The sequence below is a fragment of the Eutrigla gurnardus genome (genome assembly GCF_963514095.1).
Source record: "Eutrigla gurnardus genome assembly, chromosome: 1".
NCBI classification, from domain to species: Eukaryota; Metazoa; Chordata; class Actinopteri; order Perciformes; family Triglidae; genus Eutrigla; species Eutrigla gurnardus.
In genome coordinates this window covers 9,283,513-9,304,467 of record NC_139915.1, presented here as the reverse complement: position 1 = coordinate 9,304,467, position 20,955 = coordinate 9,283,513, and the positions used below count along the sequence as shown (strand labels likewise).

At 42.0% G+C, this 20,955-nt stretch overlaps 1 protein-coding gene across 1 annotated transcript in view; it reads right to left on the bottom strand.

The window, feature by feature from the left end:
• Positions 1 to 595: 595 nt before the first annotated feature.
• mybpc3 (myosin binding protein C3) overlaps positions 596 to 20,955 on the bottom strand; it is a 29,207-nt gene continuing 8,847 nt past the window's right edge. Inside the window, exons 7-30 of the mRNA XM_084009261.1 lie at positions 20,817 to 20,865; positions 18,469 to 18,528; positions 17,541 to 17,567; positions 16,759 to 16,922; positions 16,541 to 16,673; positions 16,141 to 16,265; positions 15,954 to 16,059; positions 15,120 to 15,286; positions 13,364 to 13,529; positions 13,174 to 13,280; positions 13,034 to 13,063; positions 12,808 to 12,947; positions 11,248 to 11,407; positions 10,918 to 11,022; positions 10,648 to 10,836; positions 7,018 to 7,152; positions 6,459 to 6,626; positions 6,264 to 6,352; positions 5,696 to 5,891; positions 5,479 to 5,618; positions 4,196 to 4,355; positions 3,957 to 4,093; positions 2,703 to 2,889; positions 596 to 1,200 (exon numbers count right to left, since the gene is read on the bottom strand). Of these exons, the coding sequence (XP_083865387.1) occupies positions 1,172 to 1,200; positions 2,703 to 2,889; positions 3,957 to 4,093; positions 4,196 to 4,355; positions 5,479 to 5,618; positions 5,696 to 5,891; positions 6,264 to 6,352; positions 6,459 to 6,626; positions 7,018 to 7,152; positions 10,648 to 10,836; positions 10,918 to 11,022; positions 11,248 to 11,407; positions 12,808 to 12,947; positions 13,034 to 13,063; positions 13,174 to 13,280; positions 13,364 to 13,529; positions 15,120 to 15,286; positions 15,954 to 16,059; positions 16,141 to 16,265; positions 16,541 to 16,673; positions 16,759 to 16,922; positions 17,541 to 17,567; positions 18,469 to 18,528; positions 20,817 to 20,865 (2,969 nt within the window). The 3' untranslated portion in view covers positions 596 to 1,171. The remainder of the gene's footprint in view (positions 1,201 to 2,702; positions 2,890 to 3,956; positions 4,094 to 4,195; positions 4,356 to 5,478; positions 5,619 to 5,695; positions 5,892 to 6,263; positions 6,353 to 6,458; positions 6,627 to 7,017; positions 7,153 to 10,647; positions 10,837 to 10,917; positions 11,023 to 11,247; positions 11,408 to 12,807; positions 12,948 to 13,033; positions 13,064 to 13,173; positions 13,281 to 13,363; positions 13,530 to 15,119; positions 15,287 to 15,953; positions 16,060 to 16,140; positions 16,266 to 16,540; positions 16,674 to 16,758; positions 16,923 to 17,540; positions 17,568 to 18,468; positions 18,529 to 20,816; positions 20,866 to 20,955) is intronic.

Below are 20,955 nucleotides of genomic sequence, written 5' to 3'. Positions count from 1 at the left end.
ACCAAGTCTTCCACCACTCAACCTCTCCTCTGGACTCATCAGTGGCTTTGCTTCTTCTGGAAACCAAGGCTGCTCCAGCTGCATGGTGGCCGTTTATGGAACTTCACCCAGTTACAGAGTTCATTGTAACACGCAGCCAGGACTTGATAATGAATGAAATCACTCCTGACATTTTTATGACATAGTAAACTAGGAATTTATGACTTTTCATTATATTTCTGTTATACAGTGCAAGTATACTGTGATAGTTTTGATGGCATTCTGATGGCTTACTATAATATGACTTTGTTTTATGACATAATATTCACATGATTATACCTTTATATACCTATATACACTGTTATAAATGTTGGAATATTTTGTTTTCAGATACAATCTTCTTTTATTCTTATTTAAATGCAGCAGTAATCACTTTTGACCATGTGCAATGATTACATTATGTGTCCCAATAAGGTGAAATGAAATCATGCATAACATTTGTTTGCCACTATAAAAGACAAGACATTTGTAAATGATTCCGACTTTATGGGAGACCCTGTTTATATATAGTATGTTTTTTAATGCCATAATAAACTTTTTACGATATATATACTATGACTTTTCTATAGGACATCGTATAACTCTTTATGGCATACTGTACCAAGATAGCTCACCATGGCTGCTAACGCTAATGTGATGTCAGAAACTGTTTTTTTGCACCAGTACTTACTACATTGTATCAGATTGACACTACTTGAAAAAAAAACTAAACTAAATGGAATCCCTTACTCACGGTTTTTCATATTGTTTTTTATATTGACCTTTGTAAACACACAAACAAATCCAAACACTACAATCCATTTCTTTTGAGCAGCTGAAACAAGAAGAGACAACATAAATTAATTTCATAAATATCGTCACATTATTTGACTATGCACATTTACTGGACACCATTATCTATTTCTTCTAACACTTAGAAATGTGAAGAATTCTGTAATCAATTGGTACACTTGATCCCAACAGTGAGTATGACAGGATGCAAGAAGATTTCAGAAGAGGAGAATGGTGCAAAACAAACCGAAGATGTGGACTGAACATAGTTTGTAATGCAGGTGAAGAGTTTCTCATGAAACAAAACAAAAACATGCGTGAGACAAAACATTCTTCTCCTTAGTCAGCAACTCCAACCGCTTTACTTCTTGTCTTCTTTAGCAATTTGAGCTGCAGACCAGGAAATAAACATAAATCAAGATTATAACTTTTTTATGGCGTACTATGACATGTTTATGAGACAATTCAATGACTATATTTTTACAGCATATTTCACCATGACCAACAATACTTTTTTAAAAACTACAATTTTTTCTATATTCTACAATATCCATAATAAACTGTGATTTTTTTTTATGACATACTAAATAATGCATTTGTATTAGCTTTGTACGGGAAACTATATTATGAGTTTTAACAATATACTATACTATGATTTATTGTTTCGCCTCTTATGCCAAACTGTTTTATGTTTTTTTGCCTTTTTAATGACATACTATACCATGACATTTATTTTTTGATATGCCAAAACATATATTTTTGTATGTCACAAAGTTCTTTTTGAGACATACAAAAATGTGACTTTCATGACATCCGATACTGTGCCTTTTTTTTTTTTTTTTTTTACATTTTATGATAGTATCAATTGTGTGGCAGACTATACTGTACCTTTTATGTCATACTATAATTTATCATTCATATGCAGAAATTATAATTTCATAAATAAAGTCAAATTATTTAATGAAAAAATCCCAAACCCTTTAATCTGCTGTGAATTACGTAATGGCTCAGTATCTCCTTCTGAGTGTGTGGCACAGAAACCTGGGACTCTATGAGACAACGTTTAGGAAGTGGATATGTGCTCCTCTTCATCAGAGGGGGAAAACCAAAACTAAAACTTTGATCAGGCTGAAATATGTAAACTTATTGTCCACACAAATATCAGCTTCACCAAATCAAATAAAATGCAGCTCACAGCTGCTTTTCCAAGGTTTTTAATAAGAAACACACGACACAGAGCTTAGTGATCAGAGGAAAGACGCCACACTGCAGTGAAAAGCTTAGTTCTCACATTATTACAACTTTTTGACTTGTATTATGACTCACTTCTCAAAAACTCAAGTCTATGTCACATAGTTAAATCTGTTTTAAGACTTTCCACCACAAGAACAATATGTCGTATAATATAACCTTGTTGAACATTTTTACTATATATTCTTTCATTTACACTAGAATATGTTTTATGTGCTCTGGGCCAGGGGGCCTGTTGTCTCGTTCTCCCTGTTGGTCTTTCCTCATTTCAGGTCTGGCTGTTTGACCCCGCCCATCTAATCAGCTGCCCAGCAGGCTTCAGAAGCCTCTCTTCCTCTCTTGGCTTGGTTTGGTGAAGCTCCAGTTTAGGAGTCTGTTGTTTGCTGGGTCTTATGAGTTATGATACTCTGGTTTCGCTTTTTTTATGCATTTACCACATCCACCCACCGTTGCCATTTCCATGCACATCCTGCACTACTGCTTTTACTGACTTTCACACTTCATTTGCTTAATATTTCAGTTTCGATTGGGTTTAGTCCATTTGTTTAATAACAATTATTCAATTAAAAATGAATTTTTTGTCACAGCCTTTAACACGTAAAACCCATTTCTGTCTTTGTACCACCCAGCAGGATACTTACGGCGAACCTCCAGTTTACACTCCACAATGTCTTCGCCGCGGTCGTTGACAGCTTTGCACATGTACATTCCTCCATCGAAAGGACAGGGCTTACGGATCTCCAGCGTCAGAACACCTTGTTTACTGAGCATCCGGTACTTGGCTTCATTTGAGATATCCATCTTGTTTCTGTACCAGGTCACTTTCGGCTAACAGGGTAGGACAAAGTAAAACAGTTTGTCAGGTGAAGTCTACTAGTCCAGTAAGTATGACGGCTGGGGTTATCTGGTGGATACTGTTTCACTGAGGAGAGGTTGATTATTATTTGTAATTAATCCCCAAATGTCTGCAAGAAGATGAGTGTGTGTGAATGTGTGTGTGCTGTGGGTGGAAGGTCATTGGCCCTGTCATAGCAGTAACCAAAGAACCAGTCAATATCAATATCTACAAGCAGGCCGTCAAGCTGCAGAAGGAGGCCTTTTGACCTTGGCTGGCCCAGGGATCTCCAGAAACGGCAGACAGGCACCGTTTGGCCAGAAGGACTGTAGCTGCGTCAGTTGCCAAAGCAAAGACCAGGGTGTGGGAGAAGTTCTATGGAGAAGGATGGCCTCAATTAAGTTCTGGCAAACAGTTCAACTCAAAAAGGAAAGATCTCAGGCTGTATTCAGCACAGGAGCAGAACTCCAGGCCTGGACTGGGCATATTCTCAAACTCCCGAACACAACCCAGTAAGGTGCAACGGATGGATAAGATTCACCCTGAGGCGCTGACGGCTCTAAATGTTGTTAGGCTGTCTTGGCTGACATGCCTCTTCACATGCCCCCCCCCTAACTAAAGTTTATTCCAGGGTGTCGATTGGTTAACCTCAGATACTGAGAGGTGTGATGGAGATTCTGTGGAACTGTGGACTCTTTCCAGAGTTGAGGTGGTTCAGGCATCTGATAGAGGTTTTCTAGGCATGTCCATCTGGGAAGAGGCCCCCGGGTAGATCTAGAATATGTTGGAGATATTATATATCTCATCGAGATTAGGAACACCTCAAGGTTCCCCAGGAGGAGCTGGAAAGCATTGCTGAGGAGAGGGACGTCTGGAAAGCCCCCCTAAGCCTGCTGACCTTTGTGACCCGGGTCCAGATAAGGAGAGACAAATGGATGGATGGTTTCAAAGCAAACACAGTGGAAAAGTCCTAAAAGTTATATAGTGGAAAGCTTTGGATAAAGCTGAAATTTGGACCTCAAGTAGGATTTTTTTGATATGACGTGATGACCCTACTGACCTTCGGTATGCCTCTGACTGAGCAGCTGAGGGTCGTGCTGTATCCTGCGATGATAGATCGGTTCACCAGCGGATGTGTGAACTTGGGAGCCTGTGAGAAGTCATGTTCCTTGTAACTGGGCGGCTTGTACTCCATACCTGTGGGGAGAGACGGACAGACCATTGGGTTACTAGGTTTTTCTCCATGATATAAAACCAGAACTGCTTTGCACTAATTAAGTCTGTGCAGTCAAAGCCCACCTGTTTTCTGGATGTAAGCACTGTCTGTTGTGTTGCATGGCTCGAGGCTGAGGCCCACCAGGTTGATGGCAAAGACTCGGAAGACGTACTCGTTCCCCATGATGAGGTCGGACGCCACACAGTTGGTTCGCCTGTACTGCTCGTAGACCGTAAACCACTCCTTCATATAGACGTACAAATATTGATATTGATGTGAATCATACGCTGGTCTTCACCATCACCAGATCGCAACCCCACTGAACACTTGGATTGGATGTTAGATTGAGGGTTCCCAGCCATTTACAACAGCATCACATGTGTATGAGTTGAAGGGTTTTCTAGCAGTTGGAGGACTGGATTAACCCCTGAAATCTACACCTGATGATGTAACTAAAACAGCACTAATCATGGGACTCATTTCTCTCACAATGTTAAAAACCTAATCGAAAAAATGTGCTAATAATATATGATTCACTTATTTTGTAGGCAAGTTCAGCCATAAATGTACATCATTAAATTTGCCAATAAAAATAACATCATATAATAATAATCTCCAGATATGACTGGTTCGCATTCCAAAATACCTTCATAATCTACCTGAAACTAAAGGAGTTGTGTAATTGTGCTCAGGTCAAAAGTATTTATTGAGGTACAAGCATGAAATAGGATATGAGCAGGTTTAAATTGCACCAGCTGTTATCTGTGACATCTCACAGGTACACAGTTTATTGTTATTGGCAACATGATAATCAGTAGCCCCGAGCTCGCTATAAAAAGATATACGTGAAATAAATTTGATCCAATGAAACATGAGCCGTCAGCCAAGCCGGGCGGGAGAACAAGGGCCCCGCGTCACTACGGACAATCCGGAGCAGGTCAAGGCTACAAGGATAAGATTAGGACATTCTTGGCTGACTTGGTTCCTGGCAGCTCGGGGTGGAGGATGGTGCCAGTTGGAGGTCTTGCCAACAGGCCCATAATGCATCACTCCAGGCCCACAGATACTCAGCATTGGTTGATTAGAGTTTATGTGTCACAGGGGAGGCTAAAATATCCCTCTGTGTCCATGCAGCATTCATTCTCACACGTACAAACACACTCATTCATGTCGAGTCATGTTGCAAATGTGGCTTCACAGCGGATCAGTTGATGGTCAGCAGCTAAAGCTAAATGCCTGCAATGGACCAGTTTCAGGTGTCTCCTCACTTTTTATTTTTAATTGTCTATCCGTTGCAAAGTGATTTAATTAGCATAATACCTGCCTCGCATGAACATCACAAGCTTGTTTTCAGCTTAAGTCTCACCATGGTCTTCTTGTCAGCCTTCTGAATGGTGTATCCAGTTATTTCACAGTTACCGTCGTCCTTCGGGGGCTTCCACTCCAGGGCCACATTGAAGCCCCAGATATCCATGATCTTCAGTCCCTGAGGGGCCCCCGGGAGATCTTCGGAAAACAAATGGATTGTGAGAAAGCTCCCACTACAGATGCTGTATTTAATCTACCCACAACCAGCTGCTTACCAACAACCTGCAGTGTGATACTCGCTGTGTCCTGGATATTCTCAATCTGCACCTGGAGATCGTACTTCCCCGAGTGTTTTCTCTCCGTCTTGCGGATGAAGAGGATCGTATCCACATCGCTGTTCCTCACGTTGGCAAACGTGGGGCTCAGAGGCTCGCCGTCTTTGCTCCACGTGACCTTTGGCCTGGGCTTACCCTGCACGAGCAGACAAAAGACAAGAGAAGGGTTTCACGTCGAGATGCTACGTGTCGTGTCACACATTACAAGTGACTTCAGATGATGATTTTTCAAGGAAGCGTTGCCGTAGACACGTGGCTGCAGTCTTGTCTTTAGTGAAAAATGAATTACTAATTACTTTTTGACAGTTACATGATGGTATGCAGGATTGTGTTAGCCTGTTAGCATGCTAGGTAAGAACATGACTTTTGCTCTGGCGCTACCTTCAGAAAAACAACATGTTTTACCCCACTGCTGGTAGGGATTTATGTTGCACTCTGGTGTGTATAAAGACAGTAAAGCATCTTGGAGTTTGAATGATGAATACAGAAGGAATACTGTCTACTGCACCTGGAATTGAATCACAAGGTTGACAGTGTCTCCAACTTTCTTGACGAGAGTCTGGCGGAGATTTCGCGGGAGCCAAATTTTAGGGCGTTCTGTGAAAGAAAAGAAGAAGAAGGGTGAGTTTAAATCCGAAGAAACATGGCTATATTGGTGTATTGTTTGAAACTAAAGGAGCAGTGGTCATGACTCTATACTCACGCATTATCTCTCTGATGGTGACAGGCTGGGCCAGCTTGGCGGGAGTGCTGGGTCCCGCCATGTTGAAGGCCCGCACACGGAACTGCAGCTTGTCTCCGGTGGTGAGATTCTTGACGACCAATGACGTCCGGTCAGTCAGACCCTCATGGGCTGGCATCCATTCATCCGCTGCAACCGGGAAACACGCAGCAAGAAATAGTTTATGACAGCAAATTAAATTCAGATGCAACTTTATTTCCAGAAAGATTAATGTTGACAAAAACACATTAAACCCTAAACGTTCACGTTTTTTGTAATTAATTTGTCCTGACAACAGTAAAGCAATGCAAATCGTCCAGTTTATTATTATTATTATTTGCACAGCTGTTAATATAGAAGCAGACAGGAAACAAAGAGAGAGATAGAGTTAGACATATGCAAAAGGGGATGTTGCATATGTCTACTGCAGTTGCTGCTCCTCACTGTGGGAAAGCGATTGGCGAATTTAACTTTGATGATATACTCCATAAAAAAAATGCTCCTTATCACAAGCATGCAGGCGGTTGGCTCCAGCACTTACTGCCCTCCTTGCAGTACTCAACCCCGTAACCCTCGAGTTCAGCCGAGCCGATCCTCTCAGGCGGCCGCCACTTCAGCGAGATGGAAGTGTCACTGATGTCGTCGATGCAGAGTCCGGTGGGCTCACTTGTGGGGGCTGAGAGTGAGGCAGGGGGCAGATAAATGGCTCCGTTAGCTAGTTAGAGCATTGCTGAAATAAATTCACAATTACGGAACAAGTGGATGAGCCTGATCGGGAACTAGCAAATTATGTGAAGTTAAAAAAAAAACTGAATTAAGTAGTTTTGACCTGGAATGAGAAGCATAAACATGGACATCTGTGGTGGCTCCTCAATTTCATTTGACCTTAAACATACCGACAGAAATACTAAAAATGCAATAAAGTCAATAAAAGGGGATGAGTGTGTGTGGAGTCTACTGTTTCTGTCCACACAATCTTAAATGTGCAGTGTGTACAATACTTTGTCTATCAGCTACTACACATTGATTTCACCACAAACGTGCCAAAAGCAAACAACTGTGTCAGCTGAGATTGTTGTTTTCAAGAAAAAAAAAAAAAAAAATGATGAAGGAATATTATTATTTCAGTGTTAAGCATTGAGATTTAGGATCTCTTCTCTTATTTACTTATTTTGGGTCCATCATAAAACTGTAGCTGACAGGAGAAATGATGGAGTGGGATAAAAGATGTGTAAATGACTGCTCATAAAGATGAATAATGGTCATGGATTCCTTAAAGTCCATTCATATTTTTTATGTGACTCTAAAGAGAAACTAATTAAGCCGTTTTTAATTATACAGAATGATTTCCGATGACACATTGATTATCACTGCTGATACATTATGTCAAACACAATGAATTAAATGGCTGCATTAGCAGCTGGAGCAGTGACCTCCACCAGCAAGTAGATCCCTACGCCGCCAAGACACCCTGAATATACAATATCAGCTGCCAATACTGGAAGTAGGACCTTTTGGAGCGACACGACTGGAACTCTTTATTGTTCCAAGATCATAATTAGTCAACCACACTTTTCATGCTGTTGCACAACAAATGTGATCTGTCTGAAAGGTGATGAATTTTAGTGGTGGTCTTGACGTCACTGAGGCTAGGACCCCGCGCCACAGGACACAGGCTAAGTATTCAGTGCAAGCAAGTGATGGAAACACCTGACAGAGGTCAAGGGTTTGTAGAAAGTCACAGCAGCAGGGATTATTCCAAAATTAGCTCAGACAAAAGGTGCAGAGTGCAGGGCAAAAAAAAATCTCGTTCAGATGTGTTTTTAAAAGCAAATCATCAGCAGTGTGACGAATATTCAAATATGTACACACATGAAAAATGAGCTGCTTTGCAGCCAATTTTGTCATTGCTGTCATACATACTGTATATCAACAAAATTAATTTTCTATTTCTAAAAACCTACATGGTTTTGCAAAATCTCAAAAGGAATAATGCCTACTGCCAACAGGTTGCGGCTCTGGCTCTGGTTCAGCAGCAGGACCAGGCTCCACAGGGGTCACCTCTGCCGGGGGACCACCTTCTGTTGGGGGTACATCCTCTGCTGGGGGTGTCTCATTCTCAGCTGGAGCTCCATCTCCCCCACCGGGTGTTGCCTCTGCAGGGGCAGCTGCTGGTGGCGGTTCGCTCCTGGCTTCTGGTTCCTGCTCTACCACAGCAGGTGGAGGTGTCTTCGTCTCAGGTTTGCCTGCTTCCACCTCAGCTGGTGACTCTGCTGGAGCATGTTTCCCTTCCTCTACAGGTTTTTCTTCTTCCACCGGCTTCTTCTCAGCCGTCTTTGGAAGTTTGGGCTTTGTCATCCTTTTTCAGTGTAGCAGCAGTCCTGCAGCTGATTGAAGCTGATGCCGGTACTTGTCCACCTTCTACCGGATGCCTTGCTCTAACCTACGCTCTAATTCTCTCTCCCTCTCTCCCTCACACACATTCGCTGCGGTGACAACAATCCTTCCTCTGGAGTAGCCTCCACAGTAGCCTGAACAGCTCTGTGTTAAGCAGCTGGTCCGAGCAGAGCCGGCTTCGCTTCCAGGCCATTATTTATAGAGAGAGATGCCATGGATAGTTTCCTAATCAGCTGTCTTACAAGCAAGTGGCCATCTGGACACAATGATGCTCTCTCTTAAATCAACAAGTGGAGAATGAGATGGTCGTTAAAGAATCAGGGATGGACGAGGAGACAATCCAACCCTGAGCCTTTGCCTAATAGGCAGAGCTTAAACACAGGAGTACAGTAGAGCCTGACTTTGTGATCCAGTAGTGACAAAAATGTAAACTCCTCATTGAAAGCCCTTGAAAATGTCACTTCAAATCTTTTTTATTTCTCCTGAACAATAATTTATGACTAAATGAGCAACAATTCAAGTTTATTAAATACCTTGAGGTATTATCTTTTAAGAGTCTGCTTCATCACGACTGCGTGTGTGTGTGCTTTGATTTATTTAAGAACTTGATCACCTTTCAGAAAAATAAATTGCATGTGGTCATGTGACGTGGGTAATGTAATATTGGTCCAGGGATGTCCAGCCTTTACATGGAAGCCATGCTGTGAATGCGTGCTAGAGAGGAAAGGATCTACGAGCTGCATGCACTGCTTTTATGAAGTGCTTTCACAGTATCTAGGGGCGTCCTTCACACGTTCCAACCCTGATGCTAGTGGACAGTGCACAAGGTACTTAAAGGGAATCTCGACTTTACACATCAAAGCCTGTTCACAGGTCTTGTGGAGTTGTACTGCAAATGGGGGAAGAAAGCCGTATAAAAAACCTTTTGCAACTCCAGAGGGAACGGCGTTGAAGTCTGGTGATGTGGACTTAGAAAGAAGTGTCCTCCTGATGCCACACTTGAAACTGAACTCTCTGAGATCGTGTTGCATCGTGGGTAATGAAGGCACCAGATTTTTGACAACAAAGAAAAAAGCATGGAATGAAAAACATGATATCTCTGGTTTTCGATTTTGATGATTAAAAAAATAAAATGCTTCAACCATCAGGACCACCAGAGGTTCAGTGTCTTTTTTTTTTTGCTTGCTTTTTTATTTTTTAAAAATTGTTTTTTAGATGCGTTCTAATGTTTTATGCAAATCACTTTGAATTATTACCTTGTTGTTGAAAGGTGCTATACAATTAAAATTAGCTTCGCCTTGCCAAAGGACACGTTGTCATGCAGACAGGAGGAGCCGAGGATCGAATCACTGACCCCGCTCTTCCTGAGTCACAGTGACCCTTCTTCAACAAGCAACACGCGACTTTGATCTGTTCCTTCCTCATCCACTGCTTCATGTGGTGATTTAACAGACGTGCAAATGACAGACACCCTCATGACTGACGTGACTCAGAAATGACCAGTGAATCATGTGCATCATATGATCGCATGTGTGCAACATATTTTCGTTCCACGGACAATCCATCGTCTTCTTGGATTACGACAAACATACAGCAGACATGACCCCGTCCTGTCACGACCACAAATCAGCAGGACCCCCGTGACCAGAGTGAAACCCTAGTCTAAGCAAACCGGGCATGACACAACCCCGGAGTCACCAAGAGAAAGACATGTCATGATCCGCTGACTGCACCGAGTGGGAGAGGAGCGTACCACCTGTTGGCAAAAACTCACCGACTGGCACGAAAGGCTGCGAGGCCGGACTGTGGCGAGACATGCCGATGCCGTTGACGGCGTAGACTCGCATCTCGTACTCCACTCCTTCAATCATCCGCTTGGCTTCATAGGTTGTTTCATGATAAGGGTCAAAGTTCAGTCTCATCCAGCGGTAGCTCTTCTTCTTCTTCCTCTCCAGCACGTAGCCTGAGAATCAGAATGTTGTCAGCGACTGGGCTTGTCGCGGCGATGACGAAGAAGACTTTTGTATGTTTTGACGTGTTTTACCAATAATCGGCTTTCCACCATCGAACAGAGGGGGGTCCCACTGGACCACACAGGAGTCCTCTCCCACGCTGAGGATTCTGGGAGCCTGGGGAGGATCTGGAACATCTGGGAGGGAAAACATGTCTCATGTGTTAAAAAAAATTACAAAAAATGTATATTTACATGTGCATGTGATGAACTGACAGATTCACAGTAGTTAAAACAAATCAATTACAAGCTTATCGAATATAAGTCGCTTGATTACTATGTGGCATGACTACAATTGGCAGTGTTAAGAACACTTGTTTTTTTTTATTGTTTTTTTTAATCAATGGGGAAGTGCCGTCTTACCCACGACTTTCACATTGATATCCGCAGTGTCCTCCCCAGCGGGGTTTCGGACCACAACAGAGTAGATCCCCTCGTCCTGCCTCTCGGCCCCCTCAATGGTGAAGATACAGTGTCCCGTGGTGGTTTCCACATGGACCCTGCCGTCTCCCTCGGAGACCACCTTCAGCACACAACGACAACCAGAGCAGAATCACTTAATCGACCCTCACTTTAGACTGATCCATCGTTGCTTTGCACATTCTCCAGGTGAAGATGCTCGCACGGTGCATTCAGTGTATTAACATCATGTCACATTTGGAGAGACTTTTGGCACTTTTCCAACATCAAGTTTTTTGAAGTGGAAATCATGCTCTTCAAAACATGTAGAGGAAAATACCTGCAGTAGTTTACAGAACACATCGTACTAAAGCTGTTTGATCATACCGTCCCAAAATGTAAAGTCATTTTGCACAAAATTAGTTATCATGTTACTTTATTTGGTTATATTACAATGTACTTCAGTAAATCATTAAAGCATCATCATCACTGTAATTTCTGCCCACCTGTGTCTGTATTCAGGAAGTCTCAGGGCATGCTCTTACCTTATCGGCACCGGCGGATACTGACCACATATAGGTTTTTACCATTTACATCGAGCCACCACAGAAACGGCTTTTCATTTCATTTGTCTGCTTCTGTTTGTCATTGTTACTGCTGTTACATCAAATACACTGTTGCCCATAAATTTGGATTATTTAGTTTGACACAATCCTCCGTTTATTCATAGTTAAATGCATCAGTTATCACTTTTGACCAGGTGCAATGATAACAATATGTGTCAAAAGTGCCCAGGTGAATGGAATTCATGCATAACATTTGTTTGGCGCGATAAGAGACAAGACATTTGCAAATTATTCCAAATTTATGGGCGACCCTATAGCTGCAAGATCAATCCTGTTGTGTCTTGAACTTAAGTAATAATGCAATTGTGAGTTTACAAAAGGCGAAACGCACACAGACCACTGACTCTATTTGGACATCTAACAGACTACAGGGGGAGCCGGGTGTTTACTTTAGTGTCAAGGACCAAGAAGTGGTTAGCTTATTGTCAAAACAGGCATATATTCACATGGGACGTGCATACTTACTTCCCCATCCTTCAGGGTCCAAGAGGACGTCGGCCCTTCTTTCTCTTCTCCGTCAGGTTTTACAGAACTAGCCTACATTTGAGCAGAGCAAAGCGGTAAAAGCCTAAGGGAGTGTACGTAAACCCTCTGGTTCTCGTCAACTCAGAGAAACAGCTCGCAGGTTGGCGTCCTTGAATTAAGCTGTAAGCAATCTTAGTATTCCAGCCACATTTATTAGCAAGGGAGGAACGCAGTAGCTGTCACAACATCGGTGTGTCTTGAGCTAACCTGTGCCACTCAAAAAAGACTTGAAAAATAGAGTTCTTCAGCTTTATTATATTAGTGTGATTTAAGGTTTGTTTTCTCAGCTCAGGTTTCCGACCATACTTACTGTGCTCTGGACAGACGGTGGGTGTGTCGCTGATTAATAACCCAATCTATGTGTCTTTTTTACCTTCTCTCCTTTGGTCCAGATCACCGTTGGAGCGGGGTCTCCGGTGATGGGAACATCCAGACGCAGTTTGTTGCCGGCCACCACCACGATGGTCGACTCGGCAGTGCGACCCATACAGTCCAGGTGGATCTTTGGAGGATCTTATAGAGGGAAGGAGAGATCGTTCAAACGAACAGACCTTTGCATCGATCTCTGCGTTTACTACAAGGGAATAAGTCTGCGGTACCTTGGCGCGGCACGTAATCAATCTTCACCTCTAGGAAAACGAGAAAAGGAGAGGGTGAGACATCGTTGATGTAAAATGAAGCTTGTGAAACTCTTGAGGACGTTTATTTTGAAGTAGAAAAGCAAAAGCGTCAATATCACCCAGGAAATTGAGTTTAGCAGAAAGGTTGAAAGCATGGCCATCAGGCACGAAAGTGTAGTCTCCTTCATCCTCTGGTTTGACCTCATCGATGGTTAGTTTGTGGTTCCTTAAAAAAGAAATGGTTTAGTTCGGGTCACGGTGTCACGGCATTTATGCACGTATGTAGCGTCTGTGTAAATGCCTCCTCACCTGCCGAAATGGGTGATATTTATTCTGGCGTCTGGCTTGACTTCTGCACCGTCCTTGTACCAGGTCCCCCTCACGTTCTCATCCGACACCTCGCACTTAAACATGGCCTGGTCCTTTGCCTTCACTGTGAGGTCTGCGATGCTCTGGTAGACCTCCAGGTCTTTCTCTACACGGGCAGAAAAACACAGGCTCAGAGTTCAGGTGATGCAAACGATTGAGGCCTTCAGACTTGAGAGGAGGTGTTACTCTACGAGAACGGAGATGCAATAAGATGATGATGTGTGGTGACAATATGATGATGTGCAACTATTGTATGTGAGGATATTATGGCAATAACGCGTTCGGGCCTTGGCTGTTCATTACGTGCGCCTTTGTGTGTAGTATCTTAGCAACGGGCGCGAGGAGAATAGTTAATTGGATTTAGGGTAGACAATGAAGTGGGAGGATATGAAGACCAGATGAAGGAGGCTATTACTGTACATCACAGGAAATAATGTACACGGAAGTTATTAAAGTTATCCCAAAGAAATTGTTCTCTGGGCGCGATAACTCGCACCGCGTAAAGGTTACAGGAGTTTCACGTCAGCTCGCTGCGGGGACGAGAAATTACGTGGGAATGGCGCTATAATAGGAGATTTGCTATGGGACACACACACAAACACACACACACACACACACACACACACATATACTGGATATCACACATGAATATATATGCAAAAGTGAAATCATATATATTCAATCTAAATTATAGCTTCCGCAAGGAAAGGTCAAATTATAGTCAAACACATGGCTGTCACGTGATGTTTTTCTGCAGGGAGAGGGGGTGTCATAATGAATAAGTCTGCTCTCTGAACTAATGGCACTGTGATCTATGATGAAATGGTTACTGGGTGGAGGGGAAAAAAGGGTGAAACCAGCTGGGGTTTTATATTTTTGCCTACGTCCATGTACGGATGAGTTTGAACCGTCCCCATCCATCATTTTTAGATCACCTGTGGATTGAAATCAAGCATATTTATCCACCTTAAACCGTCACCTGCAAAACATGCCAAGTCTCATGTGCACTAAATTTCCATCATATTATTAAAAAGAAGAAAAAAAATGCTGGGTACTATGTAAGAGACAGACTTACAAAACTCTGAGGTGCTCAGTGCAGATCTTTCATCAGCATCATCAGGTTGTTGTGACTTGGAACTAGAGGCAATTCTATCATCTAGTAATAAAACATACTTTAATACCACAACTTACTTTTTATGTCGAATAAAGATTTTACTCTTTATTCTCTCAGAGAATATTGAAGATTTGTAATAATAAAAGATAAGGTTGTTGCAGCTGTTTATCAGAAAAGTGTAGTATGACAAGTGTTTGGTGTTTTTCTTAATACAAACCATTGAGATGTTAGGCTTTATTTGTCTGATTGAACATGGTGATATAGCATCTCTTTAGCCTATTGTGATATTAAACCAAGACAAGAAACAACAACACAGGAAACAAGGACCAGAGAGAGAAACAAGGTCACTCACACAGACCTGTGCCCTTCAGGTGAAATATGGTCTACGTCTTCTAACTTTAGCTGGCATGTGGACTTCGTAGCAGTAACCTTGGCAGAATAATGCGGGCAAATGGCAACAGCCACCCCAGCCCAAAGATAGACGGCATGCCAGGAGTGGCAGGACTATTGGGGGTATTGAGAATGTACACTTGAAGCGTGCTTCGCTGACAAAAGTGGCGCATACTGTACTCGGACACTCACCCTGCACCATGAGTTCAGCCACGGACTCGCCACCGTTGGTTTTAACCTTGTAGTGGCCGCAGTCCTCCTTCGTGGCCTCATTAATGATCAGGACGTGTTTGCAGCCGTCCTTCTTGAAGCGATACTTGAACGACTCGTCTCTTGTCAGTTCCACACCGTCTTTCTCCCTGCACACAGATGCACAGCAACCAATGTTATTCTGATTATGAGTCACGATTTAGATCAAACTCTATGAACTCATGAAGTTGCTACTTTTATGAGCTCCAAAATATGGACCTAGAAACATGATTTTAATACACTTCAGTATACTTCAGACCCAGTTGTATCATTAATCGTATTATTTATTTTACCACATATATTGATGTTTGGTTTCTGTAATAGTTATAATTACTTTTGAATAATTTGCAAGTCAAGTAAACGCCCATACGCATCTGCAGCAGCGTTCTCCTTCCTCCATGATAAAGGTCACATGGGACACGTAGTAGTAAAACACCGATGTGACCTTTTCATTGAGGTGATAATTGACAGCATGCAGTTCGTCACAGAGACAGGGCTCTTTCTGTGGACATGACAAACTCAAATGCCATCTGCTGGGTGTCGAAGAAACGGACGCCGTGTAAAAACTGACTGAAATGTGGTTTGGATTCAAAGAAAGGTTCAATTAGTGACAGTTAAACTGGCAACATGTGTTTATCAATCCAACCAGGACTCACCGGTTTGATATCTGTGTCTGTCTATATCTTTTGTAGATTGTCAGCAACAACACGTTTACCTTTAGGATTTATGATTCAATAGCATGGAAATGTAAATCCAGCAGAAAGGAGGATATCAAACCATTTCACGTTGGCTCCCTCCTCAGAGACTTCACACTCCAGCTCCACCCGCTGGCCCTTCATGACCATCTGATCCTCCAGGTTCTTCACAATCGTGACAGGAGGCTCTGCAGAAAACGGAGAAGAATGAGAGGTCGAACCGCGGCTCTTAACAAATGTATGTGTTCTGGACTCAATATGTCGTATACCTTTAACGAAGAGCTCAGTGGTGCACTTCTCCTCTCCCACCACGCAGCAGTAGGCTGCATCGTCGGCCAAGGAGCAGTGGTTGATGGTGAGGTAGCGCATGTTGCCGACACTCTCAAATATGTACCTTTACAAAGACCAGGGAGTTTTACACACTGCTCATACTTAGTCGATGAAAGATATAGAGTCGTTCCGTAAAATCGGAAACATATTTAATTGCTCTTTGAAACCTACTTGCTAGGGATGTAATGACGTTCATCCATGTATTGATGTTGCAGAGGAACAGGAGAAATAGAGAGAATGAAATGTTCAAAGCATTTTCACAAACATAATCAAGGATTGCTGCTGAATTTGTTTGAATGTTTGAGGTGAATAGTTTCCATCTCCTCTCTACATTCTAACCTCCCAGTGGGTTGGATTTCTTGTCCGTTCTTCAGCCATTTCACATCAGCATCTGCGTTGGCGACCTCGATGGCCAACTTGATCTTATGTCCCTTTGCCACTTGGTAAGCAGGATCCAACTTTTTGAGGAAAGCTTATTTTCAGAGAAAGTAGACAAAAATCATATTAAAATCAAAAAAATTGGCAATAAATAGATCAGCTATGAACTCTGCACAAACCTGCACTCTTCTTCTCCTCCTTCTTCATCTTCTTCAGTCTCTTGAGCATGCCTCTCAGGTCAGTGATGCCGTGCTGAAAAGCGATCTTCTCATATTCTGAAGACGGAGCATGGCTGAGAACTTCCCAGATGTCCACGTCGGGCTGCGAGCTCACCTGCACGGCTCTGATACACAAACACGCGCATGTTAGCATCAGTCAGCAGGGCGTTCATGAATTAATTCACAATTAACTGTAAATGAATAACTAACAAGCAACTGATGATAAGTCAACGTCATACAATGTTTACTAATTTACAGCACAAAAAATAGTAATGAAGATGTTAACAAATGTTTTCTATACAAAACAAAAATTTCTTGTGAGGTTAAAATATTGATAGATACAAAATGACAACTAAGAAAGCAATTATGAACCTTTTGTTAATTAATTTGAGTACATGTTCTAATGATCTATTTATGTATTCTATATGGCCCAGCTGTACGCTGGCAAATATAATCTGCATTTAGTCTAAAATATGGATGAAATACATGAACTAAAAACCACCGCCCCTCCTCTCCCTGTTTCTCTGGGCTGTCTTTACCTCACCTGTCCACTAGGTGCCCTCAGCTGCTTTTCTATCTCAGCCAATCACCAGACAGATGTCATATTATTGGCTCTCATTATTTTTACACACTCAGGGTATGTATGTTGCATGTGTTTTCTACTGTAGTTAATAAATAAAACTGAATGCAAAACAAAGATTTCCAGTGATACACAGACAGACAGCATGCCAGCACTTTCTTACCGATTTGAGGATTTTAAGAAACTGCTGCTCATTCAAAGGAACCCGAGAGGTAATCATGGCAAAACAGACCACAAACATTAGAACACAGCATTTCAACAGCAACACAATCAGCATATTAGAAACAGGCCTTTAAAACCAAATACATATTGTTAAACTGCAGGGACTTAATCATTTTTTGGGTTTGGAATTTCATATGGTGTCCAATTGTCTTGTGCACGGAGAGCAACGAGTGTCTGATGATAGTGTGTGATGTGTTGGGAGGAGTGACTTGTGTTTCTGAGTGAATGCTGGAGAAAAAGTGTCACAAAAGAGGGCTCATAATGCCGGAAGAAACCTCCCGGCATTGTAGGGGGGGATTGTAGGGGGGAGAAAAACATACAAACCAGATGCTTGATTGGTACTAAAAACAGCGTGAGTTATTGAAGTAAGTAGTGAGAAGGCAAAGAAGAAGAGTGCAAAAGTAGTGATGAGGGTTAATAATCTCCAGTGGGATGAGTAGTAAAAGTGAGACAAGATAGGGTGACTAGATGTCCATAGGGTGGAACGTCAGGACTTAAATAGTTGCATGTTGTACACAGTATATTTCAATATGGTTGTAAGTTGTTTGTTAACAGATAAATTAAATCACTTGAAGGTTTCAAAATGTTGCCAAACCACCTTTAATTTTCTGATTACCGAGACAATAGACACATCGAGTCATCCTAATTTGTCATTGTGTATTTTCCTTGAGGTAAGTGCTGTCAAGTGATCATTCCAGCTTTTAGTTTGCAAATGCAGAAGTAAGAAGCTTACTCTCTGAAGACGCGGGACGATCCAGAAAGAATGAGAGTGGGACAGAAATAGATTATATAAAAGGGAGGTAAATAATATTCCCTTATACTCTGACATTCTGTCTGCAAATTACCACCAGTACTTTGTAGTAGCTTACCTCTTCTTTAATAAGGTACTGAAGTCCAGCTCTCCAGAGTCTTCATTTCCATCTGCACTACTGCAGAAACATCAGCCACCAGCAGAAAAACATCAACATCAAGAGCCCCCTAAAGGCGACTTGATTGCTCAAAAGAAAAGATCAAGGTTTACACTCCACTGACATTGTTTGTTTTGAAAAAAACAAATCCCCATGTCTGGGCTGTTATAACGTGAAACATTTCCTGTTTACTCATGCTCCAATATGCAACGTGTAGAGAGAAACAACCACTACTGTACAATGCAAATATTAATTAGGAAATAACATGAATCAAGGCTTGATTAAAAACAAAAGAGAAATTGGATTGAACAGAGTCATTCTGAAGACTGAAAAGGAAATGAGTGCATTTGGGGATAAAAGAGGTGCATCAACAGGCAGATGTTTTGCTGGAGAGACAGGTGTTGCCATGTTTCAGGGAACAATATTTGACACTTTGGGAAATATGCTTATTCTACGTTATTGCTTGAGTGTTAACTATAGAAACAGAGCTAGAGAGTCCATTAACCTAGTGTAAAGACTGGTTGAGGGTGAAAGAGCTAGCTTAGCTCTCCACAAACGTAAAGATCTGCCTACCAGGACTCTAATAAACACAGAAAATATTGTGCTGTAACGGTCTAGCGAGACTTTATTTTATGTTTTGATTTTATGATGGCGCCCCCTATTTTGAGTTCACCTATTTTTTATCTTTTCCTATTTATAATATTATAATATACGCCAAGCTAGTTGTGAATCTCCTTCTGGCTCTGGCTTCAAACTGAACACTCACCTATGAGAGTGTTCTTAATTTTCTCATCCAACTCTGAGAGAGAAAGCGAACGCATATTTCCCCAAATGTCCAGCTTTTCCCTTCAAACATGAGCAGCAGCATCATCATCCATGCAAGAACAATGCAAAACACTCAAGGTTAAAGAAAACAACGGCCACCGTAGGATCTGCTCCTCTCTAATCAGGGGGGTGAAAGATAACGACAAGGACATAGATTTGACTGTGTGCTCGTCTGCAGCCTCTGATCCGACGGCGGGATTAGAAGTTTGTGTGGTGAAGTTACATCACACCATAGCGGCACTTCCTCTATGTGGCAATCCTGTGGAGGAGCTCATTTACTGAAAAGCCCGTGTGTCTTAGCACATCCTGCCCTTCCAGTACGATCAAACCACCGTCAAAGCTCATGCTGCCGGGTAGCTGTTTGTGCAGCTGGCTCTGCTGTTTTCATCCAGACCCTGGAGTGGATCAGAGAGAGCTGATGGCTGCACCCGGCACATGTTACTCAATAGTTTAATAACCAAATCTCGACGTATCAAGAGCTGCCTGCAGTCAAAGGTTAACACAATGACAGCTACTATAGTTAGCGACTACGTCGGGCTGTTTGAATTTGAGTTCTCCGAGCTCTCGTTGTTCGTTCTGTCGTCGACCTCTCAAAGAATTAACAGATTAGAGGCGAGACCATCCAAAACACTGGTTCTGTTTGACCTGACTCAGAGAGGAAACAGAACACGGGAGAGAGGCAGAGTCTCTGATCCCCGTCCTGGTTTCTCTGTTCTTTAACAATCAGAATCCTCAGAGTTTGGATGCGAGCACCCATTGTTGCAACAAACACCTTTTACTACCTTGGTTGTGATCCACTTCTCTTCTTACCAGCTTCGTTCCTAATAGGTTAGCATTTCCACAGATACTTGTTACACAAAATATGGTAATGTTGCACCAAAGTTCACCGAACACTGAAGTTTAGCAGGTGTGTTTCTCTCAAATCCTGATCTGACAATATAATGATTAATATAAATGTGACCTAGTGTTTATTGAGTCTGTGAACATAGAATTGCTCTTGTTCCTGATCACCTTTGATATTTTATTAATTATATGCACAAACACTGTCAACAATGTTCTTCATAGGTTATTTATACGTCTTTCTGGTGCTTAAAGGATGCACGTTTCCAGTTCTTCATTTGGAAACTAATTACTGCAAACATTTTTCATCCCACTTGTAAATTATCGTTTTATTTATTTTTTTAAATAACATACAAAACCACTCTTCTTTGTGGTGTTTTATCATAAGATGTAAATGGATCTTAAAACATATTAAAATGTTCTAAGGTACATTAATTTAAAATTATCTAAGGTACAAATATTTGCTTAAGACCTGCAAGGAAAAGAATGATTGGCTGACTTTTATAGCTGTGTGACACTATTGATGAAATATGTTTGGGGAGCAGCAGCCAAAACCTTAATGTAAAACTAATATAGACAAAAAGGAATAATTAATCAGCATATAATCAGTTTCAGTGTGACCAAATAAGACATATAAAACTTACGTGCGCCTAAAAGCGGCTCTTATGTCGAAGCCTTCAGGAGCGCAGGCCTCTGAAACACGAGAGAATCATGTTAGTGACGAGGATGGAAATCAGAAACATCAGAAACAACATGGCCGAGTGCCACCAACGAACCAACAAC